The sequence below is a fragment of the Boleophthalmus pectinirostris genome, unplaced genomic scaffold (assembly GCF_026225935.1).
Source record: "Boleophthalmus pectinirostris isolate CB_2022bp ecotype Guang Dong unplaced genomic scaffold, ASM2622593v1 HiC_scaffold_10, whole genome shotgun sequence".
Taxonomy (NCBI): Eukaryota; Metazoa; Chordata; class Actinopteri; order Gobiiformes; family Gobiidae; genus Boleophthalmus; species Boleophthalmus pectinirostris.
The window spans coordinates 6,724,044-6,739,491 of record NW_026570971.1 but is presented as its reverse complement, the minus strand read 5'-3'; the positions used below and the strand labels follow the sequence as shown (position 1 = coordinate 6,739,491).

At 41.7% G+C, this 15,448-nt stretch overlaps 1 protein-coding gene across 1 annotated transcript in view; it reads right to left on the bottom strand.

The window, feature by feature from the left end:
* meis2a (Meis homeobox 2a) overlaps positions 1-15,448 on the bottom strand; it is a 300,550-nt gene that overhangs the window by 175,070 nt on the left and 110,032 nt on the right. Inside the window, exon 8 of the mRNA XM_020927798.2 lies at positions 4,970-5,115. Within this exon, the coding sequence (XP_020783457.1) occupies positions 4,970-5,115 (146 nt within the window). The remainder of the gene's footprint in view (positions 1-4,969; positions 5,116-15,448) is intronic.

The following is a 15,448-nucleotide window of genomic DNA, read 5'->3' as shown; positions in this document are numbered from 1 at the left end:
AGGAATAATCCAGGACTAAGTAGCACTGAACCAGGACTATACAAGGTCTAAACCAGGACTAGACAAGGTTTAAATCAGGACTAAACCAAGACTAAACAATCACTGAACCAGGACTAAACGAGGACTGAACTACAACTAAACCAGGACTAAAGTAGTACTAAACCAGGACTAAACAAGGTCTAAACTAGAACTATACCAGGACTAAAGAAGGTCTAAACTAGAACTATACCAGGACTAAAGAAGGTCTAAACCAGGACTAAACTAGTACTGAACCAGGACTAAATCAGGAATAAACAAGGTCTAAACCAGGACTAAACCAGAACTAAACCAGGACTAAGATAGAAATAAACCAGGATTAAAATAGCACTTAACCAGGATTAAACCAGATCTAAACCAAGACTTAAAAAGGTCTAATCCAGATCTAAACCAAGACTTAAAAAGGTCTAAACCAGGACTAAACCAGGTCTAAACAAGGTCATTTTAAACTGGGACTGAACCAAATCTTATTAAAGTAAGCATGTATTTGATCAAAACGTATCGAGCCCTTGAGGTCAAAATAAGTCAGTTCCGTCTGCATCTAATTATAAAGTGTTCCATTGTCCAAGGATTAGGAAGTGCGCATTAGGATACTAGTTGTTAGGATCATTCTCTAAACATATACAAAAGCATGATACAGAACTGTGCACTACAACTTCACAAACCTTAACAAAACATACCGTATTTTTCGGACTATAAGGCGCACTTAAAATCTTTAGATTTTCTCAAAAATCGACAGTGCATCTTATGTATTAATTCTGGTTGTGTTTACAGACCATGAACCAATTTTATGTGGTACACGGCGCTCAAAAATCTGTTTTAATGGTTTAGTACGACTTTGGTAAACTACGAAGACGCACCGCTTGATGGATTGTCGAATTACGGTTGTGTCCTTTAGTCCGACAGAAGCTGAACCGCATCAGTTAAGTTTTGTTTCTGTAAAACGTAAACAAATGTGCGCAAAGCTGAATTAAACACATTATTACTCAATGTATATTTGTGTTGTCCCCGTAGGAAATAGAAAAACAAACTCAAATTCACATTCATAATCCACATTCACCAAAACAGGGAGGCAACATTGGGCGAATTACGCCACGATCTGCCGATGGATCGTGGACGCCTGGACCAAAGGATCAGTCTCAAGAGTCGTCCATTTGTTTCGCTTAATGCGCCTTATAATCCGGCGCAATTTATGTACGAAAATAGACAAGAAAATTCAACATTATTGACCTTATAGTCCAAAAAACACGGTATGTCAAAAGGAATGTGATCGTGCTCTGAAAGGGGAGTGACTTTTGACTCAGAGCATTGAAACTCCAAAAGATTCGGATCCCACAAAAGAGCCTCAAGTCCTATCACTAGTATTTGTCTACGTTTTGTTCACTGGAGGCTTTAGGAAAACCTTCGTAGACAAAATCTTAACGTACTCAAAATGCGACGAAGTTCTAGTAATCAAGCAGCAAACCCACTCAGCCCTGCACGTCCGGGTTGCCTATTTTCTTTCACTGTCGCATACACGTCCCTTCCCCCTCGGTACATTGTCCCCGGGTCCCTGGGACACGGAGCGGCTCTTGTGTCCTCCTGAAATCTGACCTCCGCAGCAAAATCAATACAGCACGATGTAGTGATCATGTCCTAACATTAGCCGGGGCGGGGGACAAGGCAAGCTTTTCCTTTTCATTCTCCGACGCGAACACCGAGCACGAAGAGATGGCGACGATTCGGGACTAAAATGACAGTTTGCAAGACCAGCTAACCTGAAATCTGTGAATAAATGATGACCAACTTTATTAAATCTTCATTAAAATTTGCTTAAATGCTCCTTAAAAAACACACCATGCACTTCTTGCTGATGTAGTTAAGATAGATTTTATAAGATCAACCACAAAATTACAAAAACAGTGGCTCTTAAACTGGAAAAAAACAATATCTAGGTCAATTAAAATGACTAAAATTAAGAACATTTGACTTTATTTGAGTCGATTCAACTTGACAAGTAAAATTATCGCCCAGTGGAATAAGTGTGTTTTTCTTAATTCAAGCAACATTCGATTTTGTTTCTTTTTTATTTTCTTATTTTCTTAAGTACAAAAAGTCCTGTTTCACTCGCAGATAATTTTACTTGTCAAGTGAAATTTACTCAAATCATGACAAATCTTTCTTAATTCAAGTCATCTTAACTTGGCTAGATTTTGTTTTTTGCTGAGTAAAAGTTCATTCTGTAACGTTTCTGGTGGAGGGTCCGTCAAATGCTTTTCTTCAAGTAGATGTTATTGCTTTGTCTGGAATGGAATGTTTCACAGTGTGGCTTTAAACCTTTCTATCTTCATGGAGACCAAACCGGACCAAGTTACAGGTCAGATCTGCGGCGAGGCGACCGGAAAATACCAGTTTTTTTTAGGTATTTTTGACCTTTAAAACCTTGTGTAAAGTAGAGCTGTTTAATAATCCATGTATCATTCATTCATTCGTTTTTCTATTTAAAACCAAAAATAAGAAAATGACAAAACAACTACTTTCTTTATTTGTCTCCAAAACCAAAATGAAAAAACGGATAACAATTTGTTTTTTCAGTTTTCGATTTTGTGTTTAAATGAATAATGGAAAAAACTGCTAACGGCCGTTTCCCGTTTCTGTGATCTAAGCTGCGAAGCCGGACTGAACCAGGACTAAACCAGGTCCGGGACCAGACCAGAACCTGACTGGGACTGAGACCGGGACTGAGACTGGGGCTAAGACCGGGACCAGGACTGAGACCGGGACTAGACCAGGAATAAAAACGGTTTAGTCCTGGTTTAGACCTGTTTTAGTCCTGATTCAATCCTAGTTCAGTCCGGCTTCGCAGTTTAAATCACGGAAACTGAAAAAAATTATCGTTATCCTTTTTTTCATTTTGATTTCAGAGACAAAAAATGAAGAATATCGTTTTTTTTTGTTTTTTGTTTCTTATTTTTGGTTTTACATTGAAAAACAAATGAATGAATGATACATGGATTTTTAATGCCATACTATGGAACATTCCAGACAGAGCAATGATATATTCATCGAAACAAGCAGGTGACAGACCCTCAACCAAAAAGTTACACCTTTCAACTTAACTTTTTATACCAATTACCACCAGATCTAAACACAAGGTCGCTCTGAACGATAATTAACGCCAAAAAACGCCAAAAAGATGATCCGATTTGCCCGTTAATTAAACAAATACTCATCGACTGCAACACACAGTTTGAGAAACACCGACACAGAGCAAAGCAAATAAAGGTTGAGTCAGGATAGCTGCACTTTAAATAGAGCCGCGTTTCAGACAACAAAGTGCTCAGACAACACGTCCAAAAATAAACCACATCCATATCGCGCTAATTACTTTACATCGACCCCATTCATTCGACGGCACCCTGGTCTGGGCGGGCGAGACGGGTGCCTCTCTCGCTGTAGTGGGTGTCAGTTTGTGTTTGGGCGATTGCGTCTTACTCAGAGTGCTGACCGGAGCAAACAAGTCCAGCCTGATTAGCTTGACCGGGTCACAGTGTCCATGTGACAGGTACCGGACAGGTGAGTCCTCTATCTCCTGACAACTTTCTGACAGGTGTGTGTGTGTGTAAAAGAAGTGCTTTTAAATCCGCAGAGAATTTTGGATTTCTGTTTTTCCCAAGTGTAAAAATAAGTTTCTAGTGCGAGGTTTAAGAAATGATTAGGTGCTCAAAATTTATGGCAAGAGAACTAAAAAAAAAAGCGTTGTATTTTTCATTCCAAAGCTACAAATTATTCCCAATACAATGGAATTTTAAATATTTGAAAACAGCTATTAAAAATTTATATTCCAACTGATTAATTACGTAAATCGCAATTAATTAAAGAAAAATATTGTTTGTAAAATGTAGAGCACGTTTTCATTTCTAAAAAAGACTAGACCAGGACAATTCAAGGACTAAACCAGGACTAAATCAGACTTTTGAGTAACACCAGAAGAGATCCAGATCCCGATAGAACCAAGTCTGTGTTCACACTAGTCCTGGTTTGGTTCTGGTTTGTTCCCAGTTTAGTTAGTCCTCATGTAGACTTGGTTTGGACCAGGTCTAGTCTTGGTCTAGTCCTGGTTTAGTCTCAGTTGGGTGCCAATTTGAATGTGTTGTGTGCCAATATGAACCCAGCTAATCACCATATTTAAAGACGCACTGTGTAACTTTTCTGAGCTACCTTATTGTCGTCATGGTGATGTAATTGGTTTACACGGAATGTCCCACAGTATAGCATTAAACAAGAAAACAATTTAATAAAAAACAAACAAACAAAAAAAACATGTAACTGAATACATGTTTATTTCTATGCTTGAATCATTCTTAGTCTTACAGTTTAATGCCATACTGCGGAACATTCCGGCAAAGCCATACAATCTCCATGGACACAACAGGAGGCCTACACATCATTAGAAAAGTTACACAGTGCACCTTTATTAACAACCATTAACCAACAGCGTGGCAACTTCTTCTAGACACCTTCACTCGGGGCGCATCCAAACTCAGTCCGTGGGTTTCAAAACGATGCAAAATTTGCGCGGTCGCCATAGTGACTGACAATTTAAAGTGCATTGTGTAACTTTTCTGGTGGAGGGTTCGTCACCTGCTTGTTTTTTATTACTTTTATTCAATTACAGGTGGTTTTATAGCTCAAAAATATGTAGAAAATCAGGCGTTGTGATTGGAACTGACCCGTAACTTGGTCTGGTTTGGTCTCCATGACGATAGAAAGGTTGTGTAATGAAATACGGCATCAGAAAAGTTACAAAATGCACCTTTACAACAACTTTTGAATGTAAAAAAGTCCTTGATGTGCTGCAAATATTTGGAAACTGAAACCCACGGATACCACAAAACTCCACTCACACTTTTCACACTTTCATAATTTTATCGTCCGTTTTATCAGCTCTTACCGTGAGATGCTGGAATAACCACGCCCGCATGATGTTGGTTGCCACTTTGGGGAAAATCCCTCGCTTTTTCTGCCTCTTCTTGTCTTTGTCGGGGTCGTCGTCGTCCCCTGTGCCCGGCGAGGCTACGCTGTTGTCTAGACCATCTCCTGGACGGAAACCAAAGCGGCGTTAAATACATCCCCGGATTCTCCACACCGGTCAGATTTGAGATAGTGCAAGGTAGGAAAGGAGAGTGACCCAGGCAGAAACGTGAGGCTCGTGAGGTGTGGTGGATGGAAGGATGGATGGAGAGGACAGACACGGTGGAGGTGTGGTGAGGTGGAGCTAAAGATTTGAAGAGTCTAAGATGGATGTTGTTGCAAAAAATGGGAGGTTTAAGCCAATCACTCGGGCTACTACGAAACTATTTTAAACAGTAAGTCTTAAGGGAAATTGTAAACTCAAACTTGCTGTTCATACGATGCCTTTCTTTCTTGGAATTCTGGCATTGTTTAAAAATGTTTTGGTGTTATAGGTACTTTTTACTTCAGCCTAAACTCTTTCCGTCTATGTTTTGTTTTGTTTTGTTTTGTAGTGCTTCAAACTACGACAACTACTACTACGAAAACTACTACTACTACAACAACTACTACTACTACTATGACAACTACTACTACGACTACGATTATGACTATAACGGCTACTACAACAACTACTACAACTTTGACTACTACGACAACTACTACTACTACAATGACTATGACTTCGACTACTACAACAACTACTACGACAACTACTACGTCTACGACGACAACTACTACTACTACAACGACTATGACTAGGAATACTACCACAACTACTACTACGACTACTACTACTACCACCACCACCACCACTACTACTACTACTACTACAATAACTACTACTACCACGACTACTACTTCTACTACTGTGACTATGACTACTACTATGACTACTTCTGCTACTATGACTACGACTATGACGACTATAACTACTACTACTTTAGATGTTATGAAAATGAAAACAGAAATGTTACAAAATAGACATGTTTTGCTATCATGCTAACTATTTTCCATACAAAGACCAACTCCAACAAAGATGGACTCCCTGATTTTTAAGGAGGAAGTCGAAGTGTGTATTTAAGATCACCCTCACCCCAAAGTGTCAAATAGTGACTCACATAGCTCTGTCTCACAAGTTTGTAAATGATATGTACTTTTTTTTTTTCTTCCTATAATTAGATCCAGACAGCACGCAGTGGTTTGATTTTTGTCACAAACTTCTGATTTGACGATCCACAAAAAGTTCAGTACCTCAGCTTCGGTCATAGTTCATCTGTCCGTCAATAATCACACTTTTTTCTACGCTCATACTGCAGCCTGAAGTGACCCAAATCCGATTTTTTCACCCCTATGTGACACAGATCCGGGCCACTTGGATATGTCCTCCTAAAACCGATACATATTCGATCTTTTGACATGCGACTTCAGTCTGAACGGCCAGGTCACATTCATCCCACCTACAGGTCGCAAATGTACACAAACGTTCTTCTCGTCAAACGAAAATTGTTTAAGAACTTCGTGTGAGCGAAGCAACGAAGCACATATCCACACGTTCCACACAAGACGTTGCTGCCACTTCCCCACAAAACCCCACGGCCAAAAACTTCGTCCTTTTCCTTTTCAATCTTCTTAAAACAAAAAAACCTGTACATGTTCTCACTCTAGTTCGACAGCGACTTTAAAATCTCCAGGTGCTCAATGCTCATGTCGATGTTTAGGCGACTTCAGTGCATGTGCGGGACACTTTTGAAGATCACAAACAAGTCGCGTTTAATTGAAAATGTGAACGGATTTCACACAAAAAATTAAAGCATTGAGCCCTGCAGTGTGAACGTAGCCTTAGATGTGAATAAAGGCACCGCTTGCACTTTCACTTTCGCTTTTGTTTACTTCTACTGACAGAGCCGACTTTGGACTTTGCGTCCGTCTCCGTTTCACGTGGATCGTCCCGGTAATTCCGAAGATATGAACCATAAACCGGGTCAACAGACGGCAAACTCCACCTGAGAGAAGAAGAGTGGTGTCCGCGGTAAACAGAGCGAGGGGTCCATTGCGAGGGGTTGGTGGGCGCCTTGGCGGAGGGCGAGAGGGGGGGATGGGGGGTTCGGGGGCGGGTAGGGGCCCTTGTGCGGCGGAGGGCCCGGTCGGTTTGTTCTATACCCCAGAGCACGGAAGAGGGGAATCAGGGTTAATGACTCCAATGTTATGCTTGGACGCGGAAACACTGGGGTTCTCATTGCGCCGCACAGTCAGGCGGAGGAGAGAGGGAGGAGAGAGGGAGGAGAGGAAAAGAGGGAAGAGGAAGGTGAAGAGAGGGAGGAAAAGAACAGAGGGTGTGGAGGAGAAGAAAAGAAAGCGAAAAGGCAGGAGTGAAGGAGTGAAGAGAGCGAGGGGAGGGAGAGGGAAGAGAAAAAGAGGAGACAGGATGAGAGAGGGAGGGAGGAGAGAGAAAGAGAGGAGGCAGAAGGAGAGAGGGAGGGGAGGAGTGTGAGAGAAAGAGGGAAGAGGGAGATGAAAAGAAGAGAGGGAGGAGAAAGAGAGGAGACAGAATGAGGGAAAGAGGGAAGACGAAGGTGAGAAGAGAGAAAAAGAGAGGGAGGGTAGGAGGAGGGAAGAGAGAGAGGAGAAAAAGAGGAGACAGGATGAGAGAGGGAGGGAGGAGAGAGAAAGAGACGACAGAATAAGAGAGGGAGGAGGGAAAAAGAGATGATAGAGTGAGAAAGGGAGGGGAGGAGGGAGAAGGAGAGAAGACTGAGTAAGAGGAGAAGAAAGAGGGAAGAGGAAGGTGAGAAGAGAGAGAAAAGAACAGAGGGAGGGGAGGAGGAGGGAGAGGAGAGGGAGAAGGGAGGAGGAGGGAAGAGAGTGAGGAAGAGAAAGAGAGGGAGGGGAGGAAAGAGAAAACAGGAGACGGGATGAGAGAAAGAGGGAAGAGGAAGGTGAGAAAGAAGAGAGAGAAAAGAACAGAGGGAGGAGGAGGAGGAGAGAGCGAGGGGCGGAGGAGGAATTGGAGAGAAAGTGGAGGTGAAGAAGGAGGAGAAGGGAAGAGAGGGTGGAGAAAAAGAGGAGACAGGATGAGAGAGGGAAGGGAGGAGGAATAAAGAGAGGAGAAAAGTGAGGGGGGAGAAGTAAGACGTAAGGAAGTAGTAGATGAGAAGGAAGAAAAGAGGAAGGAAGGAAAAGAGGAAAGAGCTCGAGAGAAAAGGGTTAGAAGTGAGCAGAGAAAGAGAGAAAAGAAGAACAGCAACTTGTAGAGGAAATGACGGAGAGAGGGAAGAAGAAAACTGGAACAAAAAACGACAAAATGGACAAGGATTCTTCAAGTACAAACTTGGAGTCATGTCATTAACACAATCACATTTAGACGCCTGACATTACGACATTTGATGCAATTTGTAAAAAAGCTTTTAAATTTTTCGCTCATTTCGACAAGTTGAAAGTGGAATTTGGTTGTGCAATTCATGAAAAAAATTGTTATTACGCAAAACTGACTCTGCTCGACGACAAAATTGCGTAATGTAGACCTTTAACGCCTCGTAAGTTTCGCACCAAGCTCCGAAAAAAAAAAAAAACCATCGCGTCCGACGTCCTCCATTCACATTTCTTCCTTCAAATCGAAAGTTTCCATTCTTGGCATTAATTGTGCATTAGCAAAAAATGATCTGGGTTTCGCCGTCGTGGTTTTTCTTCTCGCCCCGGGCCCAGAATGCCTTGAAAGCCTTGCTCGAGGGCATCTAAATAATGTATCTGAGAAAGTCCTCCACGCGCCACGCAAGGACCCCGGCTCGCCCCCGTATGTCCGCACGTTTTTGGGGAGGCGTCAATCACCGGCACCTATAGGCGGATTAATCTCGCATGAATATTTGAACTAATGACGTTTAAAAAAAAGAGGAAAGGGACGCGGTTTGACAATGGCGAATGTAAAATAAATAGAACGCAAGGACGGCAGGAGAGTGCGGCGAGTTTCTCCACTGCGAAAATGAGTTTTGTCGAGTTCTTTTTACTTAATTAGGATTAACGATTTGAAGCAAGGTTATCGAACTAACTTTCAAGGAATTTGCAACATTTCTCGAACGTTTTAAAGGGTTCCGATCGATTTTTCTACGTTCTAATGTTGTTTCTTCACCGCAAACAAACCTGGAGTTGTGTTTTGTTTCATTCACGCATGTTTAACGCTCAAACCCTGCAGATTTAGAGCTCGTTCTCAAACAGAAAACATTCAAAACTGTGGCCTTAAGTGACGCAAATCTGATTATTTTTTCGCCCCTATGCTCCTGTATCTGATCTTTTAATGACTGAACTCGACACAGATCAGATTTTTTTCAAATGCGACCCAGGACACTTGGATATGTGCTCTTAAAACCGATACATATCCGATCTTCTGACATGTGAATTCAGTCTGAACGGTCAGGTCACATTCATCCCACCTACACGTCAGACTCAGAGTCTTGTCAATGGAGGGAAAGCGAGGTTAATGAGTTTATTAATATTTGGGGGGATCGCTGTATTAAGGACAAATTTGATGAATCTTATCAGAACTGGGCGTTTTTTGAAATGATTGCCAAAGAAATGTCCGAGCGAGGCTACAGACGGTCCTGGCTCCAATGTCAATGAAAAATAAAGATCCTGCGAGACAATTACGATGAAGTTAAAGACTCAAACAAACGAAGCGGCCGTGGACGTGTAACCTGTCCATTTTACGAAGAAGTGGACCGTATTTCGGGAGACAAGTCCAGCGTTTAGGCGACTTTGCTGCATGTGACGTCGTTGTGTCCTCCAATGTGCATGCGGGACACTTTTGGGGCGTTTAAAGTTCTAAAGCGAACTCCTTACAAGATCGTCATTAAAATCATTTGGATAATTTCAGCACTGGTATTTCCAATTTCGGGAGACAAGCCCAGAGTTTAGGCGACTTCCGTAAACACTGAGCACGTTCGCTGAGTGTGACGTCGTTGTGTCCTCAAATGCGCATAAGGAACACTTTTGAGGCGTTTAAAGTTCACATTGGAGATCACAAACAAGTTGCATTTAATCGAAAATGTGAACGACCTTGCAAAAAAAAGAAGTAATCGTATTTCACCAAAAAATCCAAATTGAGCATTAAGCCCTGCAGTTGTGAACTCCTTACAACTTCACTAGAATCATTTGGATCATTTCAACCCTCTTTATTTCCAATTTCGTGAGACAAGCCCAGCGTTTAGACGACTTGGACACTTTTGGGGCGTTTAAAGTTCACACTGGAGATCACAAATAATTCGCATTTAATCGAAAATGTGAACGACCTCGCGAAAAAAATCAGATTTCACCAAAAAGATCCAAGTTGAACTATAAGCCTTGCAGTTTGAACTCCTTACAGCTTCACTAGAATCATAATTTCAGCCCTGGTATTTCCAATTCCTTCAAAACAAACGGTAAATAGTAGCTTTAACTTGAAAACTACAACGCTGTGACATCACAAAGTGGAACAGAGCATTTTGAGCTTTGAAGATATCGACAGAAAAACACGTGAATGAAACAAAACACAACTCCAGGTCTGTTTTTGAGGAGGTAACAACATTAAAACATGACTTAAAGCTCACAAGAGTAAATTTTGTGTAATATTGGACCTTTAAGCTGAAATATCTGGTCGGTAAGTCTTTGCCCTCTAACCAGACAGTGGCCAGTTCACGGCTCACAATGCCAACTCAAGTCATAAAGATATTACCATCTGCGAAATCCGTAATTGCTTATAAATTACACTGTTGTGGGTGACCGCAGCGGAGCACCTTGGGGACCCATTTCCAAAGTTTTCGCCAGGATCTTGGTCAGAAGTCGAAGCCCACGCTGCATATTTTAGGTTGATAGGGGGAAACTGAAATTCCTTAGCATGAAATCTCACTCGGAAACACGCAAAAACGTACACAGAGCTTCAACAAAATCAACGTTTCCTGGCGACCTGCGCTTCAGATTTACCCCCCGTCTCGATGTATGTCACGTTTATTGTGCTTAAAATATCCAGTAGCGTCTCTGAACGAAAGCTGGCTCCCTGTACACGTGAGATCCGCCAGGAGCTGATACCGCCGGAGTCCAGTTTCAGAGGCCACGAGGCAGAGAGCATGCTGGGTAACCGAGTGCCAGGTCAGTCCGTAAATACGCCGGGCCGGGTCACGGAAGCCCTGATTGGGGGAGGGGGGTGCCGGTGTCGCGTTGCAGTGAGAATGGAAACGTCGATAAAGTGAATCTGGCGGACTTTGGGCCACTGTATTCTGCATGTATTGGTTGGAATAAGTGATGCTACGTTGAATTGCTGTTTATTTTTATTTTGGAATTTTGTTAAGGAACGTCTGAGTAGTTCTGAAGTGTTGAGCTCTGAATTTCTGATCTAAACTAAATCAAATGGAGACAAGCGAGCGCAACCACCAGGCCAAGTGATATTTCTCACCACGTTCTCGCCGCATTTCCATCACGTTCTCACCGCATTCTCGACACGTTCTCATCACGTTCTCACTATGTTCTGGACACATTCTCACCACGTTATCACGAGGTTATCGCAATGTTCTCACCACGTTCTCACTGCATCCTCACCACGTTCTTGACGCGTTCTCGACATTTTTATCACCACGTTCTCGATATTTTATCACCATGTTCTCGACACATTCTCACCACGTTCTTATCATTTTCTCACCATGTTCTCACTACGTTCAACACCATGTTCTTACCACGGTCTCACCACGTTCTCGCTATGTTCACACCACATTATCACGACGTTCTCACCATGTTCTCGCTACGTTCTCACCGCGTTATCATGATGTTATCACAGTATTCTCACCTTGTTCTCGCTACATTTTCATCATGTTACTACGACGTTGTCACAATGTTCTCACCATGTTCTTGCTACGTTCTCACCATGTTATCACAACATTCTCACCATGTTCTCACTATGTTCTCTCCATGTTATCGCAAATTTTTCACCATGTTCTCACCACGTTATCACGACGTTCTCACCACATTCTCGACAAGTTCTCACCATGTTCTCACTATGTTCTCTCCATGTTAACGCAAAGTTTTTACCATGTTCTTGACATGTTCTCAGCATGTTCTCACTATGTTCTCACCACATTCTTGAGACTTTCTCACGATGTTCTCATCATGTTATCACTATGTTCTCACCATGTTCTAGCTACATTCTCACCACGTTCTCACTACGTTCTCTCCATGTTCTCGACACGTTCTCACCATGTTCTCACTACATTCTCACCACGTTCTCACTACGTTCTCTCCATGTCATCGCAAAGTTCTCACCATGTTCTTGACAAGTTCTCACCATGTTCTCACTATGTTCTTGAGACTTTCTCACGATGTTCTCATCATGTTATCACTATGTTCTCACCATGTTCTAGCTACATTCTCACCACGTTCTCACTACGTTCTCTCCATGTCATCGCAAAGTTCTCACCATGTTCTCACTACGTTCTCTCCATGTTATTACAAAGTTCTCGACACGTTCTCACCATGTTCTCTACATTCTCACCACGTTCTCACTACGTTCTCTCCATGTTCTCAGTTCTCACATGTTCTCACCATTCTTGTTCTTGCTATGTTCTCACCACATTCTTGACACTTTCTCACGTCGTTCTCATCACGTTATCACTATGTTCTCACCATGTTCTTGATATGTTCTCCCCACGTTCTCAAGATATTTTCATCAACAAAACCATGAATGCTCAATAGACAGTCGTACTGTGGAACTTTCCTGGCAAAGCTGTAACATCTCCATGGAGACCTTTTACCAGAAATGCTGCGTAGTGCAACTTTAAAACGCAAGAAGCCAAACCGAAGAACTTTTCTGTATTAAATTACAAAATGTCAATATCCTCTTGCCAAATACAGTTTTATTTGTTGCCGTTGCTAATGAAACTGAGACGGTGTAAGATTTTTATTTTGGGCCCACCACAAAACTAAAAACGCCCCTGCTCGTAGTCAAAGGGAACTCACCGATGTTTTCTTTTGTTTTTTTTACTTTTTTGGTACTTTTTTGCAGTGAAGGCAGAGTCACATTTCGCAGGAAGCCCCCTCGCAGTCGGAGCAGACCCGCGTTTATTGTTTTAGGCTTCCCTCGACAAGGATTCGTACTTAGCTGGGGATTTACAGCATTTGCCACTAATGAGTCCCCATTCTAAAGTTGCGGCCCCCCGTAGCTCGCGTGCGTCTCCGTGCCCCCGTGTCCTTGGCGGCGCGCGGGGGGCTACGCTAACGTCACGCTAACGGCCAGTTTGCTAAGTCGGCACTTCTGCGCTCCGGCCCTGCGCTAATGATGTGGAAGCAAAACACAGGCGGGCGGGTAAAGCGAGCGAGCAAGCGGGCGGGCGGTGGGCTAAAGTACAGCCAGTGGAAAACAGGAGGAGGAGAAAGAGAAAGAGGAGTTTAAGCTAGTTAGCAAACGGCGAAAAACGCAGTAGTGTTGTCATGATTACAAGTGTGTACTAAAATACTGAAATATCGCTATATCGTTTTGTTTAATTTGATGACGGTCTTCTGTATAGATATATCGCCAAGAATGTTTTTAAGTATATTTTACTAAATTATTTTGCGTAAAAGCTACAATTGTGTTGACGTTTTCACTGTTTTGACGAGTAACATTGGCGTTTTTCATATTAAAGCTGTGATTTTATATTTCATTACTTCTTTCGATTTTATTTTGACTTGTACATTTACATTTTTGACAACTAGGGATGTAACAGTAACCGAAATATCGTCATATCGTATCATCAAAAGTCTCACAATAATATCGAATTTCAAGTTTCTTTGCTTAAATGCATTTTTTTTTACTGTAGCGACATCTAATAAACATAGGGAACTACATATCCCATGATTCATTTCAGCACAGACAACATGAAGAAATATGTTTTTACTTGAATTCTTGGGATTATGACGGAAATAATTCACACCAAAATCTTGTCAAGGCATTTTAAAAGCAAAAAAGTGTCCAAGTCCAAGTCTTTGCACAAACTTAGTGAACTTAACAGAATTTTAGTATCACAGCCATGTTTTTTTTGCCTCTGTTTTTCAAAGAACCATACTGAAGCTATTTGAAATATATCGTATTGGAGTGAAAGTGCATTGTATCAAAAAATTGCAGGCTATGTATGTATTTTCTCAAAATTAAACTCAAAGTCAAGTCATTTTTATTTTTATACCGTATTTATAGGGATGATTCAGAGTAATTTCAACCTAGGATCCTTTTGCACCATGACCTCTACATTACATCTGTAGTCGACTGCTGCTGGGTAAGATATGTAGGCATCAAACACCGGCACCGATATTCGGATTAATCATGCATGAATATTTGAACTAATGACGTTAAAAAAGAGGAGGGGGACGCAGTTTGACAATGGTGTAACTTGCTTTTATTTATTTATACTGATTAACGATTTGAAGCAAGGTTATTGAACTTACTTTAAGAGATTTGCAAGTTTTCTCGTACGATTTAAAGGGTTCGTTTTGTGCTATTTTCCGATTTTTCTTTGTTATAATGACGTTTCCTCATCACAAACAAACCTGGAGTTGTGTTTCGTTTCATTCCCACATGTTTAACGCACAAATTCTGCAGTTTTAGAGTTCGTTCTCAAACAGAAAACACTCTGTTCCACTCTTGATGCCATGTGGTAATACAGGAAGTGCTCCAGTATGCTTTTGAACGTCACTAGAATCATCTGGATCATTTTAGGCCTAGCCATTTCATTCCTAGCAGTTCCAATTTCTATTCTTATTCTTCAAGTAATTTTGAGTTAAAAGATTTGTTTTTTAAAGTTTGTATTCTAGGGTTGTGCAACGTAAGGAAAACTACGCAACTGTGATTTTTCTGACGATTCGATTTGTGAGTCACCGTAGAATTCCGTTCAAAGTTCACATTTTAAACGCTTCCAGACGAATTAACAAAAGAGTGAAATCTGAACTGACGCACTAATACGAGAATCACATTTCAGAACGTGTTTGAACACATCGAAACCGCGGGGTTCGCCGTTCGTTTTTTACGCAGAACAGGACCGAAGATTTTGTTGTTTGCGGACGAAACCTTGAACCTTTGAACGGACGCGGTTTCGTAAATGGTAAATTCCGATTCGATTGTGATAAAACTGTCTTGGAGATTTGACAGAATTTTAAATCTGGTCTCGGCAACACTGATCTAAAATGCAAAAGTCGACCAAAGAATCGCTATCAAACCCAAAGACGTTAAAAGGACACAGACTTAAGGCGAGCTCCACTGGTTCAACCTCATTACGTGTATATCTAAGGCAGAGCTGGTTTCTTCCACCCCCACTTCTCTTTCTTATGAGGCAGGCGAGAGAAGGAACGCTGGAGGGCAAATTGTCCCAAACGCTAATGGCTTCTGACTGTTCCCTGGCAACTCTGCTTCTGTGCTGCCATGCTAACCTGAGCT